Raw genomic sequence first — 14,693 nt, forward strand, 5'->3', positions numbered from 1 at the left:
GATGACGAATATTTTCACAAAATTTTAAAGTAGAATATTTGAGAGAAAATATAGCAATAAAACAAAAGTTAATAAAACTTTACAATACGACGTTCACAACGGAAGTTATTGCAATATCACGTTCTGCATTTTATTTCGTGTGAGCCAAAACGAATAAACTAAATATAACTTGAATATGTGTGAGATCATAACACGATAATTTTATTTATGCACGGCCAAACGCAGTACTGATTTCGATACTACGCACTGACGTGACTGACGAAGAACAAAGAATATTAAAAGAAAAAAGGTTCGCTAGCAAAGTAAAGAATATAAGTGTCAAACTGAGTATTGAGATGAGGTCAAATATGATGAGAGGCAGCCCGATCGATTTAGAAAGTTCAAAATTGAAGGAAACAACATAGGGCAGAGATTTCTTTTGTGTGTCTACATGTGCTTATGGCATGGCTTTAATAGGACAACCTTTGACTTGTGCTTAATTTTTATGATACGTTTCGTTAATTATTTGGATTTCATGAAATTGGTAAATAAATTCGTTATATATATATGTATTCATGTTGCCATAAGAACGTATTGCATCAGTTGAACAGAACTGAAAAAGCCTTTCAGTGAAGTTTGATAGATATGCAACGTTAAAACTTGTCATTTAGCATCACTATATATACAAGATTTTTGTTTTGACTTTCGCTAAAAAAACCTGGAAAATAAACAATTAATATGTACAAGTAAAATGTCGTGGCACAGAATTGTATATATTGTTCTGCGACCTTTCTTCAAACTCTTTAATTTCTGCGTTAGTATAGGAATAAATAATTAATAAACTTTGCGGAATTGCCACGTTGAAGACGTAACAATCATATCCAATTTTGTTTTAAATCTGTCACACCTTTGTAGCTTGAATAATATTCAAGTTTTAGCGCTTTTCATAAATTACATTGCAATTTTAACTGGGATATAATCATAAACATTATCGAATTTTTTTCTTTAAATTGTATGTTTTATTGAACAAAATGTTTAAAGATCTAGCCCTGTCTGCTGGTCTAGTTTTTGAATAAGATAAAGGTTCAGTATAGATGGTTTTATTCTATGAGATAAGAGTGTTTGTAAATTTTTAATCACAAAGAAAAGGGTGTGAACGCAGGCAAAGTCGAAAGCGAAAAGTGTACGGCGTGAAAGCTGAAGGATTTCTTTTTCTAATGTAATCTTATTTGTTGATATTCAGTTGATAAGAATAAATACATAAATACTGCTAAGAAAATGCCAATTAAAATATTTTTGATGGTCATATTTTTGATTCAAGGTAGGTGTTTATAATTTTTTTACGTTCGTTATTTTTGAGTTATTTCGTATGTAAAGTTCACAAAACGGGTTAGTTTACAACGGAGATTGCTATTTAAGATTTGCTAATTATTTCTGAACTATAGCAAAATGAAAATTGTCAAGAGGATTAGTCCCATTTAAATAAAAATCAGCATTACAAAGTGTGCAAGTATATAAATTGGTAGCATAAAAGCGTAATCTGATAAAGCATTTTCATTTTTACTATTCAACTGACACAGTCCAGTCGCAGAAAAATCAGAATAACATAGTGCAACATAGAGATGGTAATATACTAATAGGAGGTTTGATTCCGGTGCAGTTTCACGGCAAAGGAGAAATTCGACACGACGCCATGCAAACAGTTGAAACAATAAATATGATAATTGATCAAGTAAGTTGATATTTTAGTGATATTTATCCTTCCAAAGTCCGACGGTCAACCAATTGTGGTGTCACTTTGGTATGCGTTTAACTCAGAAAGACATTCTCATAGAATTCAGTTTCTAACCCTGTCATCGTAAATCTAAAATCCCCAAGGTCACACAATCGCTGAGATCGCATATCTAAGCGGTACCGCATTGTCGATGTCAGTAAGGAGTTCCTTATTGGACACGTAGTGGACATAACGATCGTTTCAAAAATTTTGTTGTTATTGTTATTATTATTTGTCTCCATCGTTTTTTTTTAAATCGCCTTTGTCTTGGACTACTGGACCAATTGCTTTGAAATTTTCAGTGAGTAAAGATTGATTTTTTTGCCAGAAGGCTATTACTTTTATTTATTTCTAAATTTCGCATGAAATCTGATATTTCGTCTAAAATTTCGCTGTATTATTTTATCCATGGGAACACTGGCTGTCCTGGTTAACGTGTCCATATATTTGAGCACAGCTCTCTTGTTTTGCATATATATGCACCTATTCTTCAATTTTTCATATTTCTTGTTAACGTCAGGTTAACAAAGACGATAAAATCTTACCAGGCATGGAACTGGGTACCATGATGATAGACACAAGAGCAATGGATTCCCACACCATTGGACAGGTTTGATTGAATTGTAAAATAAAAATATAATATGATAAAGTGCTGCAAGTAATATATAATTGTGTAATTTATTCACATTGTCACAGAATTTATACCTTTATTTTCGGAAGCAACAATTAACTTCATTAATTGCTGCAAGTATTATATAATTGTGTGATTTATTCAGATTGTCACAGAATTTATACCTTTATTTTCGGAAGCAACAACTTCATAGATTTCTGCAGGTATTATATAATTGTGTAATTTATTCAGATTGTCACAGAATTTATACCTTTATTTTCGGAAGCAACAACTTCATGTTCAACATCAAAAACTTTATCAAAGAAGTCAATGTTTGCAGGTTAGTTCGTAGTGGCATACGCCTTCAGCTCTGTTTCCCTTTAAGCAAGGATGATTGAAGACCAAATACTTATAAATGCTCATAGCCTTGCTTTTTGTTGGAAAATGTACATAATTTTAATAAAATTCCTCAATTAAGTATGTATACATACATATATGTCGCGTTATATTCACGAAACAATTGATTTCATAATTATTTATAGGATTCATCGGAGCATCCTCCAGTCAAGTGTCCATCGAAACTGCTAAACTGTTGCAAGTGTTTTCTGTTCCACAGGTTAGAATATCATATTATGACAAATATTTATGGTGTATATTATTATTTATGAATAACATGGAAGCTACTCTCAAAAATATGGACATCAAAATGACTCATTGGTATCGTTACGATGAGGGCTGGGAGTAGCGAGTGAATAGATCGACAGGAATAAAACATCAGAACTTTTGGTGAAACATGAAGAGAATATGGTAGAGGTAGAATAACACGGGATAAAAAGTGGTTCTCTTTGACTAAAATAAAACATCAGAACTTTTGGTGAAACAATGGGTCCTATAAGACTCAATAGAAACTTGAAACCAATATTAGGCAAAATGGCGATTTAATTTAATTTGACAGTAATGACTGAAAACACGTTTTTGTATGAAACACAAGAACGATAGTTTACTGATTTGAAGTACAGCATATAAATGAACGTAATGCAAGTTTTAAAAATAGATTTTGATGAGCAAGTTTGCGTTTTGAATTATCGTGATCAGTTGTCGTATCTTTTTCTTATGTTATGGTTGTGTGTGATATATAAAAAAAAGTAAGCATTCATCTTTTTTTTTCACATTGAACGTGCATAGTCAATTTCAAATAAACAAATAAACTTGTGATGATGATACACCAAATTTAGTCTTCATGAAGTGAGTAATGTTTACGGAAGCATAATACATTTTAGACACTTAAATAGGTTGGCTTGATATCCACACCAAATAAACCAAATTACAGCAAATGTTTAGAAATTGAAGCTAAAGTACAATAAAACGAATCATATTATTATTAATAATATTTTATTTATCATTATTAAAGTAAATATATATTAACACTGTAATATTTTTCTCATAGATCAGTTATTGGTCCACGAATCCAACGTTGAGCGATAAAACATTGTTTCCTTATTTCTTCAGAACTATTCCTTCCGACACACATCAGGTATGCTATTCGAAAATTTAAAATTGTTTTACATGAAATTTTATATATGTGATAATGATTACAGTTTTATAATATTAAAAATATGGGACCGAGTATTTATTTACGATATTGACATATCTTAAGTCACAAATATCAAGTAAGTGAATTCAAATTTACGTTTCAGCTCAAAGCAATGACGCAATTTATCAAACATCAAGGGTGGAGTTATGTATCGGTAGTATACGAAGACACACATTATGGATCACGGGCTTACACAGGTATATATCATAAATTAAGATTACTTTGTATAATATATTTGAAGAACATTATTTCTGTTTTGGAAATTCAATATTTCTCAATGAAAAGTTTAGCATGGATTTAATAGGTGAGCGCAGTTAGTTTAATAGTGTTCTTGTTTCAATTTTTCAGAACTAGAGAAAACTTTAAAAGAAAATGGAATATGTATTGCAGTAGGATACAGGATGTCTACCAACTTAAAACCTGATGAATACGTAAACGTACTTCGGGAACTTAAAACAAAACAAGCAAGAGGTTGTGACAAAACAATTCCATGTTCAAATATATTTAAAATAACGTTTTTAGTTTTGTTTTCTACCCCAATAACTTTAATTTTGATGTTGTGGATTTATACTAAAAAGTATATACGAGTGTGTTTTCAAGCCTATATATATATTTAGGAATATGTATATTCCATACACAACGAATATTTGATTTATATATATATTTTTATTATAGCTGTTTTGCTATTTACAATCGAGCAACTCGCCAGTGAGGTTTTAAAAACGGCAGCTGCTCATCCCGAATTTGCTGAACATTTTTTGTGGATTTCATCAGACTCTTGGACGAGATTGCTGCCAAAAAATAACATAAGTGGTGCATTGTACGAAAATGAACTCCATGGTAGGTCGCAAATACATCTTTTGGTAGTTCAGTTGAATTTTTCAAAGCCTAAAAGTTTTAATGTTTATTGATTATTGGGTATCCAGGTCGCTTCGATTTACTTTGACGTAAACTTGTTTTTTAACAATTATTGTTTGATTTATATATTACTGTTATTTATCTATTACTTATGTTAGACTCGTGTTATGGGTGTCACTACTCGATAACCAGTCTTCGTGTCTCGCGCGTCTCTTCACCCTGGAGTGCCATATTACTTCTTTTTTTTGGTATTGTGTATTCACAATGTGTACTTTAGAGCGCTCCCGAAGTATGTGTACCAAGATGGCGCACAACCTGAACATTGTATGTGTCGGGTTCAGGTTGTGCGCCATTTTCGTACACATACTTCGGAAGTACCTACTTTAGTATAGTGGAAAATAAATTGCTGATTACTGGTACATGTGCTTGTTTTTGTTTAGGTACTGTCGGATTCGCCCCTGAAACAAAATCGGTTCGAGGATTACGAAACTATTTTACTAACCTAACATTGTTACAGAATTCAAATCGAAATCCATGGTTTGCGAAATATATCAGCGAACGAAAAAATTGCAAGCTCGATATTGGTAAGACAGCATTCAAAATAATCATCAGATATTTTCACTCGGGGTTGTCCAAACCTTGGTCCGGGGACCCCGAACTTATACATTGTTACGTATATATATCCATCGTTACATAGACATGACAACTTGTGCGACTTTGCTAAGGTCATTTAAGACCGTCAGCGTTTCTGCAAGGAAGAGGCGTGAAACGAAATGAAGTTATCGTGCGAGACGGTACTAGGGATACACAATCAAATTAGTTTCACGTGTTCCATTAGTACCGACGGTCCAGATGTCGGGGTGCAAATAGATAATATTCATATCGAATTGCCGTCAGCCTACCTTTATTTAACGTTAGTATGTATTGATTCGGACTTTCGGAAGAGTTTTATTTTGTCAACGGAAATGTAATAACTTTATTGAGTTGTCGCAGTAGAGTCGGACCAAAGAGTTTGCTTGTCACAAATTGCTACAAGAATTGATAAATTATGCAGTGAAAACCAACCTCATTCATCATCATATTAATGCCATTTGTTTTGTAAATGAAACATTATCCTCCCTCGTTGGTTAAGCACGGAAATTGACACTGCATAGAAAGAGGATCCGTAGATATAAGATTCACAACCAGGGATCCGCGCACCAAAAAGTTACCTAGCTTTACCTAACCATCCACAACATCGACAAACGTTCTGAAAGCGGACTATAAACTTAACGAAATATGTAAATATTAAAACATGGTACACGAGATTTTATTAAACTGCCCTAATATTTTTATTTGCTTATTGCACATATATGATGCATTTCAGAGCTGCCTGATCGAGGGATTCGCAAATGTTCTCCTGATGAACGAATCAATCCAGACACATTTGTGGAGTTTCCATATACTGAAAAAGTTGCCAATGCTTTGTTGTCTTTTGTTTATGCTATAAACGAAGTACATAAATCTTTATGTGGAGGCAAATCAGGAATATGTGAAGAAATGAATAAAATGCGTGGTGGTACCGAACTCGCGAAAAGCACATACAAAATGCTGAAAAATATAACTATCCAAGGTATAACATATAAATTGTATTTAACTATAAACAGTAAATGGCACCTCTTTTATTATTTGAGGGTTCTCAAAGATATAGAAGGCGACCCAAAATTTAGGCAAAATTGTGCATTTTATATCGGTCAAAGAATTGAATAAACAAGCAATTTTTTTCCATACTGATTACAAATAGGAATCAATGGAGATATATTCACATTTGATGACAACCAAGATGCTCACTCACATTACGATATTTATAACTATCGGAAAGACGTCTACGCGAGAAATGGAGATGAAGAGTCGAAATGGATCAAAGTTGGAAATATTCACGGGCAAGGTGAAAAAATTGCTCTATCTTCATTTTTCCAAACTATTTTCAAGGGTACGCTAAATAAACTTGACCCATTTGTTTTAGAAATTGAATGGTTCGAGCCACTTGCGAGCAAAGTAACGAGTCAAGGTTCTTTCTGCTCCAGACAATGTCTTCCCAATGAGGCAAAAATAACATTTGGCGCGAAGGTATCGGGAAATTTTGTTGTGAAATAGTTAAAATTATGGACATATTTTACGTCGTATTGGAATTTCTCAGAATCATCAGTTATTTTTTTGAAACATTTTGCAGGATTGCTGTTGGAAGTGTCAGACGTGTTACTCTCATGAGTTTGTTGCAAATGGTACCGAATGTAGAAAATGTAACCAAGGCATGAGACCGAACAAAAATTTCACAGATTGTGAACCAGCAGAGATCATGTACGTACACTCTTTAACATCGGTAGCAAATGAGAGGTCATACTATACATATTACAAGAATCAACCTTCATGCTATGGCTATTTTGGTATCACATACTGCTTCTTAAGTTTACGTATTGAGTAATATTAGAATATGAATGACCTGCTGATAAAGGCAAATATGTGCAATAAAGAACTACAGTTAATTAGTATGAGTTTAATAGTAATAGCAAGATGTATTAGCCAAGATTTTTATTCGTGATAGGCCTGATATAGAGAAAATATGCACGAGAGTAAATATTAATTCATGTCACGTTAATCGATTTTATTATCATGTTCATGTAAAAGTTGATAGTAGCACATCACAATCCGTGGTATTGTATTGCCTTTGATCTACGTCTTAGTAACGAAGCATGCGTTGAAGCGTTTATGCGTATTCTAATTCGTGTTGAATATCATTTATTTGAATATTATCTATTTTATGTCAAAATTTAAAATATTTTCACATAAATATTCATTCAGTTCCAATGCATTTTGCGACCCGAAACCTACAAAAAGATTAACCAAACAAACATTTGGTACAGAAACAGTTCAATAACGCTATTTCGTTTATTTGGTCCGTTTAGAATTTAGATAGTTCAGAAATGGAGCGATACCGCCAACTATGCTTTCAACCTAGTAATACTACAACTTTATTATTAGTGCTGGACAACCATGTATGGCAACCCGGTCTGTTGCTGTTATTAAGTTCGTTGAAAAGCAACTTCAATATTATCTCTTTGCAGATATCTCACTTACGAAGAGTCATACTCCATTGCTACACTTATACTTGGAAGCATAGGAATAGTATGTTTATTATTCGTGTCCGTAATATATGTTATAAACAAAGATTGCCCTATCGTCAAAGCGTCGGGAAAGGTATGTATTGAACTGAAAATAAGCACGATACCAGTTAAATACATACAAAAGGAATGATAAAAAATGACAGGCAGTTACGCTATGTAATGATATTTATGTAATATCTCAGAAAGCACCAAGAAAGACAAACGAATTTTAAATGAAAAAAAAAGTATATAATTTGTAGCGTTGAAGTTAACATCCAAAATTGAAAATTCATTTCTTTGCTAATGCATTAATTCGGACCTCCAGAAGTATGCGCACCAAGATGACGCACAGCCTGAACATAGTATGTGTGTACCGGTTAGGATTCAGGCTGTGCGACATCTTGGTGCGCATACTTCTGGAGCCCCATTAATTCATTATAGAACATGCTTATGTTTATTTTCAGGAACTTTGTTTTTATGTACTCTTTGGAATTTTACTCACTCTGACAAATTGTTGGACAATCATGTTGCCACCAACAACTATTCTATGTGCATATTCACGCATTGTGATTTCGATAGGACCTACAATGATGTATGCTGCGTTGCTCACCAAAACACTGAGAGTTGTCATCGTTTTCAGATCAAAAATCTTAACACCAAAGGTAGCTTAGAACGTATGATTATTTTGGGTATTTCAAAGCATGCAAGAGAAAATTCAAAACCTGGAAGGCAGTCACAGTTAGGTCAATGCGTCAACCGACACAACAACACTGATACGATTTGTTTTGATTAGAATTAATTTCATATAATCATTGATGTGTTTCAGCCAATGACCTAATTACCTCTTATTTTATTTGCATGTGGGGTATATGAACGTCAAAATACCGTATGTTAATATTATATCGGGATACTAACCAGATTGAGGTATAGACATCAGGTGGAAATATGCCCGCTTGTATCCATAATAGGCCTTCATTTGAATTGTTAAGTATAGAGACCAGGTGGTTGGTGTCCATATTCTTTTTCGTCATATTATATCTTTAGGATATAAACGTTAGATTGCCAATATTCAACACGATGATACAAGATACCAGATTTCATTTGCACTAAAGCTGTTAATCAAATCACCAGCACTGAAGTTATGAACATACTGTTACGTTAATGATTTACATACAACTAAGTGCTATCGTAGATTGTGAACAAATTTCGTCGCCAATAAGGCGGCGATCAACCACTTTTCGCTCTCAACTTCATTCGACTCTGAAAATGACTGAAGAATTGCCATATTTCTACATGTTAACGACTTCGCAACATAGATTTTGAAAGTGGTGAATATCACAAAGTAGAGGTCTATTATTGTTAAGAAACAGCCCATGAGGTATCAAAAGAGCATACTTGATTTTTAAAATTGCGAACAATAGAAACATTAAACCGCGAAATATTAGTTAAAGCTATTACTCAAAATACATAACATACCCAGTTGCAGCAAGTCTAAGCGACAACCCCCTGTTCGTCTTAATTCTAAACGGCCCACTGGCAGTTAGACGAACTGATAAGAGACAAAAGCAACTATGAGAGAAAACACACACTTGTAATCAATGAATTCCAGTGTAAAACGCGATGTTTACGTCAACACCTTGTACGTCAGTCACTGCCACGACAGCCAAAATCGCTTCGTCGATTGAAGTTTAATATAGATCTTTCAAAAAGTGGCGCAAGGTTGAAACTATTTCAAATTAACTCCGAGATTAAAAATACATAAAATGGATTGGTGAGACGTCGTCTTTAACGACTATTTATTTATTTATTTTTTGAATAGGTGAAGCTGCTGCTGCAACCCGAGTCTCAAATCTTCTTGACATGCCTGATCGTCCTTGTTCAAGCATTTGTTTTGATAATTTGGTTGCTCACCAGCCCACCACAACCTCAACTACATCACAGCAGTGACAATGAAATTGTATTTAAAGCTTGTCAAAGCATAGTGCAACCGTCAATATTGATCGGACTCATTTATCCTTTCCTGCTGATTATAATATGTACTATTCTGGCAACAGCAAATCGTAATGTTCCGACAGGATTTAACGAAGCTCAACTGATTGGTGAGTAATTTAGAACGCTGAGGGACTACCGGTTTTTGCTACTGCAAAGTTACAAAGGCGCTCACCCAACCAGTGAGTAAGCCATTGCTACTCGCTATAAAATAACCAGAGATAGGTAAAATGGCAAGTCCTATAATCAAAATATTTAACACAGAAACAGCATCAATCGTTGGCGGTGGATGAAAGTAACAAAAATGTAAAATTGAATAGAAATAATGCAGACGTATATGTGAAACTACAATTTTATAATGGATTAAAAAAAATTCAAACTTATTATAATAATAAATACTTGAATGTATTTGGCGGGATGACCCCCCAAAAAGTCTTGTCATTTGGTTCACTACACTCCAGTGTTTGTAAAAACTTCATGTAAAATCGAAATTTGACAAAATAATTTTTCTCTGAAATGAGACTAGGCACCAGTAAAGGTAACGTCATGAAATATAGCATCAAGTGTAATTCTTTTTCTCTGAAATGACAGCAATTATCTTTACGTAATGAAATACTGGCTTTAACAGGATTTACAATGTATACAACATGTGTTATATGGCTTGCATTTGTTCCAATCTTTATTACAAATGAAGAAAATTACGGAGTAACGGTAAATATTATATAATTAGGTAATTTAACCAAAACAATTTGCAGCACATTACTCCTCTTTAACAGTTAATTTGGGAAGTGGCAATGTTGTCTTTGAGTGTTACACTAGAACTTGGGATCTTTTGTTAAATCTCTTAGTATTCCTTTGAAAATCTACAAACTATCAGAACATTTTGTCCACAAGAATAGTTTTATTAGCCATTGGCCAGCTCTAAATCCCATCATATTCACTGCATTTCGGACAAACTGATCCAAGAGGGTCCCAACAAACGTAACAGGCAATGATATGTGAATTATATGTTCAAGCAAACTCAGTAGGCTACAATGTACAGGCGAATGAGGCGATTTTTCACCCTCAAGTCTTTGCTGGAGGCAACAGTACGTTTTCGCGTCCCCAACTGATTGGAAGCAACGTGCTAGGAATAAGCTATAGTAATATAAAACACTCAAAACAGTACACGTATGTAGTCGAAATCACGGTAATATCCAACAAGGGATATTATCGCAAATGACTGTTCTCACTTTTGGGCGAGGATTGGTTAAACTTAGTCACACACTATAAATCTATCGTGATTCTTATTAATTTTGTTTTTTCACAGCTCATGACGGTATCCATATGTTTGAGTCTTAGTGCCTGTACAGTGTTGTTTTGTATGTTTGGACCACGATGCTACACAATATTATTTAATCCAGAAGAAAACACTTCACAAGCTGTCATGTCGAGTGAAGGAATTTCCAAGTAAGATCCTAATAAATCCCATTCAACTACATCACAACATTGGCTATTAGGTGGATGATGTATCAGAAATTTTTCAAGTTTATAAAGATTGATAATAATATTTGAACATTTTTGAAAACCTTTAAAAATATGTCATTTGCCACAGACCAAAATTTACCATCACAAGAAGCGATGTACAATCGAATACACCCACTGGTCAGCGTCCGCCATCGATCTGGAGAACTTCTGCTGTTACTGATAAAAGTGATTTTATTTGTATTTATTACTTCGTAAAATTATGATAGTCAAGTATATTTTTATTATAGCTCATGTCTGCATCATTAAACAGTTTTACGATCGTGGCTGCATCCAATATCTATTGGCATCCAATATCAGCCAATTAGCCTACACATTGGTACGGAGTGATGTTCAAGTGGCCGATGCACTGACTTAGCTATATTGCCCAAATTATGAATAAATCTGGGACTCAATCCCGTGCATCTCACATTGTTTATGTTGTTTTTAAATCGACTATCTCAAGTCAAAAGTGGTTCAGTGTCTAATTTAGGTCAAAGAGTGAAAATAAAATCCATTTTATTAAAACTCTTTCCCTGGATTTGTCGTAAAACCAAACATTCCCAAATGCCAACTTTGGTAGCATTATATGCTTAATAGACTTGCTGTAAATCTTTATACTCCAACATGTGGATTTTATATCAATTAACAATTTTAACATTTTCTTCGACCTATTGGAATTGTATTTACTCGTTTCCTCTCCCAATTTTTATATTTTGAATTATTGCAGATAAGGATTTAGCCAATCATACTTACAAATCGTTTGGCAAAACATAATGCAGATAACGTTTGGGTAATGATGTACTATACCTTTGCAAAAATACCCCACAATACAATTTTGAATATACTTAATCTGAATCAGACAATCAAAACAGCATCATTGTTGTCAACACGAAAAATGTTATTTGTGCTCTCTTGCTTCCGCCGGAGGGAGACCGAGAGCCTATAGCAATATGGCTACAAATTTCCCTGATTAAATATTAAAAGGAAAACATTTGAATACTACAATTTTAGCTTATCTAGATCTAACTCAAGCGCCAAGTATATAGCTTTTTAATTTATTCACCTCGTTTATCTCTACACGCAGGTAACTCAGAACAACCAACGCCGTCTCAGAATCTGGAAGTGAATGTGCCAACTTAATTTTCTAACGTTGTCCGTTCGTACAATGTACACAAACCCATACAGTATTCTAAAATATCGCATGCCAAAAACAGCCTTGTATAAAAGAAATTGTGTAATAGCGTTTTTGAAACAATAAATTTATTTATAAAATCACAAAAATAGTTTGTTTTTTTCTGAATTTTTCAGGGTTTTTAGTGAGTTGTTCTTCATCTATGTCTTGTTCACATTTCAGTTGTTATCAACATGATGCATCTTATCATCAACTTCCAATTTTGCAAGTTTTCAGGTTTAGAGTACAAAAAACTAATAACAAAAATCACAAGGGTTTTGGGCAAAAGTTTGAGGAGGGCCATTGCAACTGTCCATAAATATCTCTCGAATGAGAGTTTTAATTTGTCGCAGTATTTCTTGTTGAAAAGAACCCAAAATGGTCTTGACTTTTCAGTTATGATGTAGTATCGATATACATATGCTGACATACTGTCATATTTCTCTTTTCACATTCGTTACCTCAAAGCAAGATAACAATTACTTATTCAGAAAGGCCACATGCTTATCACACAGTAACAAGTGATAATCGAGGTGTCAATTTATGCATAAATTATTGAGAGGGACTATTAGGACACAAAGCTCTTCTTAACTTATGAAAGAATCAATTTTGAATGAAATTAGCACTGAAATCATTGAATAAATTTGTATACGCGACTTCTTATTATAAACTCTCTCCAATCTTTTAGTATATAATATTTTGATACTTTACTGGGGTATTTCCACGACATCACCTCAACAAAACCGGTATAGCTAAGACATACTGATGTTTTAAATAATAGGAATAAAGCCATTTCAAATACTGTACAGCAAAATATAGGATATTCTTTTCATTGTATTCTGAGGGAGGAAGCAGCCTCATTTTGCCGCACTACTACTAATCGGAGCGATTCTATAATCACAAAATCCCTATTTAAAAAAAAACGCTAATAATTTAAACTAGCTTTTGCAAATTTTGTACCATCCATTTATCATCTGATATACCTGTATAGGAAAGTAGAAAATAAAAAATGTAAGTATAGAATAAATATTGTTTTATATAAATTCAAATATATCCATCACATACCGCTATAGACCTTAGCGTCAGGACTCCTATTATTTCCGACCAATTTTTCTAGACTGAAGATGTGTGTGCTTGGTTATTTCACATTCGTTAGTTTGCACAGATGTTAAAAATGAGTTCTTATTTGCTCTTAAGATTACCAGTCAATTTAATACTGTAACCCATCATTGAAAACGCTGGTTTATCGAGTAGCTTCACAATTGTTAAGGATGACATGTTAAATGTCAAAATATCTGCATCTTTCATGATTATAAATAAATTTCCGATGTATCTCAATTAGAAAGCAATATCAATATTTATTTTCAATTATAATTGAAGTAAACATTTGTCGCCTTCATACTTTAATGGCAGCCCAATTTTTCTAAACTTAAATAGCTGTGATTATACAATAAAATGCCGCGGGCAGTTTGGTCAATTAAACTTCCTTCCAAGTTCAGTAGCTTTGTTCACACATAGTTTCTCAAACTATAGCTCCGATGGACTGTATTTAATTGATAGGAACTGAATTTTAGATTGAACAAGCTTTCCTAGTAAAGTCTTTTACAATCATAGTATTGATTGTGTAAAACAAACCAGTTCCCGAGTTTTCTTCTGAAAAATATCAGCTTGTAAACAAAGATAGAACAATTTTAAATTTATAGAAATCTATAGGCGTTATAATTTATACAAGTATTTCTATTTCATAGAATTAGTAATCGGCAAGTCTTATGATGAATTGTAATACAATCAGATGTGAGAAAATTGTAGGGCTATACGTTACTTTGTTTTCGGGTTATCTTTGTACACCCGCCGCTAAATAAATTAAGTTTAAAAAAGTTTAGTGCACTCGACAAAGCATTTGATCTAATCGTAATAAAATAAATTAGTATAGAATATAGATAATCGTTATTATTAAATGTAATTGTAAGTTGAGACCTGTTGAATCAGAATATTTTGATCAGTGTGGAGCGTAAGGATATCAAAATCGGCATTTTCAATTTCTTTGCTCCAAGAACAATTTTGAGTCG

The 14,693-nt window shown here is 33.4% G+C and overlaps 1 protein-coding gene and 1 long non-coding RNA gene across 3 annotated transcripts; one reads left to right on the plus strand and one right to left on the minus strand.

Annotated features, from left to right (window-relative positions):
- The first annotated feature begins 1,242 nt into the window (after positions 1 to 1,242).
- On the plus strand, positions 1,243 to 12,696 carry LOC120338183 (metabotropic glutamate receptor 4-like). Of its 2 annotated transcripts, XM_078117122.1 has the most exons (21): positions 1,243 to 1,300; positions 1,560 to 1,711; positions 2,274 to 2,363; positions 2,616 to 2,703; positions 2,906 to 2,979; positions 3,811 to 3,897; positions 4,061 to 4,154; positions 4,306 to 4,428; positions 4,633 to 4,797; positions 5,256 to 5,399; positions 6,182 to 6,427; positions 6,599 to 6,742; positions 6,821 to 6,924; positions 7,028 to 7,155; positions 7,920 to 8,052; positions 8,423 to 8,620; positions 9,778 to 10,057; positions 10,576 to 10,658; positions 11,257 to 11,396; positions 11,542 to 11,639; positions 12,538 to 12,696. In XM_078117122.1, the coding sequence occupies exons 1-21, from the start codon at positions 1,258 to 1,260 to the stop codon at positions 12,591 to 12,593; spliced, it is 2,670 nt and encodes an 889-aa protein (XP_077973248.1). In that variant the 5' UTR covers positions 1,243 to 1,257; the 3' UTR covers positions 12,594 to 12,696. The 2 variants fall into 2 exon arrangements, with proteins under 2 accessions (XP_077973248.1, XP_077973249.1); XM_078117123.1 differs by lacking the exons at positions 1,243 to 1,300; positions 1,560 to 1,711 and adding an exon at positions 1,923 to 2,054 and having other exon boundaries at positions 6,599 to 6,924.
- Positions 6,109 to 9,616, minus strand: LOC144428214 (uncharacterized). The gene is made up of 3 exons (XR_013478210.1): positions 9,435 to 9,616; positions 8,874 to 9,070; positions 6,109 to 6,298 (listed from the first exon to the last, which is right to left on the minus strand). It is a non-coding gene; the product is annotated as an uncharacterized LOC144428214 (long non-coding RNA).
- Positions 12,697 to 14,693: the final 1,997 nt, after the last annotated feature.

The sequence above is a fragment of the Styela clava genome, chromosome 10 (genome assembly GCF_964204865.1).
Source record: "Styela clava chromosome 10, kaStyClav1.hap1.2, whole genome shotgun sequence".
In the NCBI taxonomy this organism is placed as follows: domain Eukaryota; kingdom Metazoa; phylum Chordata; class Ascidiacea; order Stolidobranchia; family Styelidae; genus Styela; species Styela clava.

What these genes read in the sequence shown, in the direction of transcription:
- LOC120338183 (XM_078117122.1), top strand. Translation starts at nt 1,258, where the DNA reads ATGCCAATTAAAATATTTTTGATGGTCATATTTTTGATTCAAG. An exon ending in TAAATATGATAATTGATCAA is followed by an intron (nt 1,712 to 2,273) that starts GTAAGTTGATAT and finishes TGTTAACGTCAG; the next exon opens with GTTAACAAAGACGATAAAAT. An exon ending in TGTGAACCAGCAGAGATCAT is followed by an intron (nt 7,156 to 7,919) that starts GTACGTACACTC and finishes ATCTCTTTGCAG; the next exon opens with ATATCTCACTTACGAAGAGT.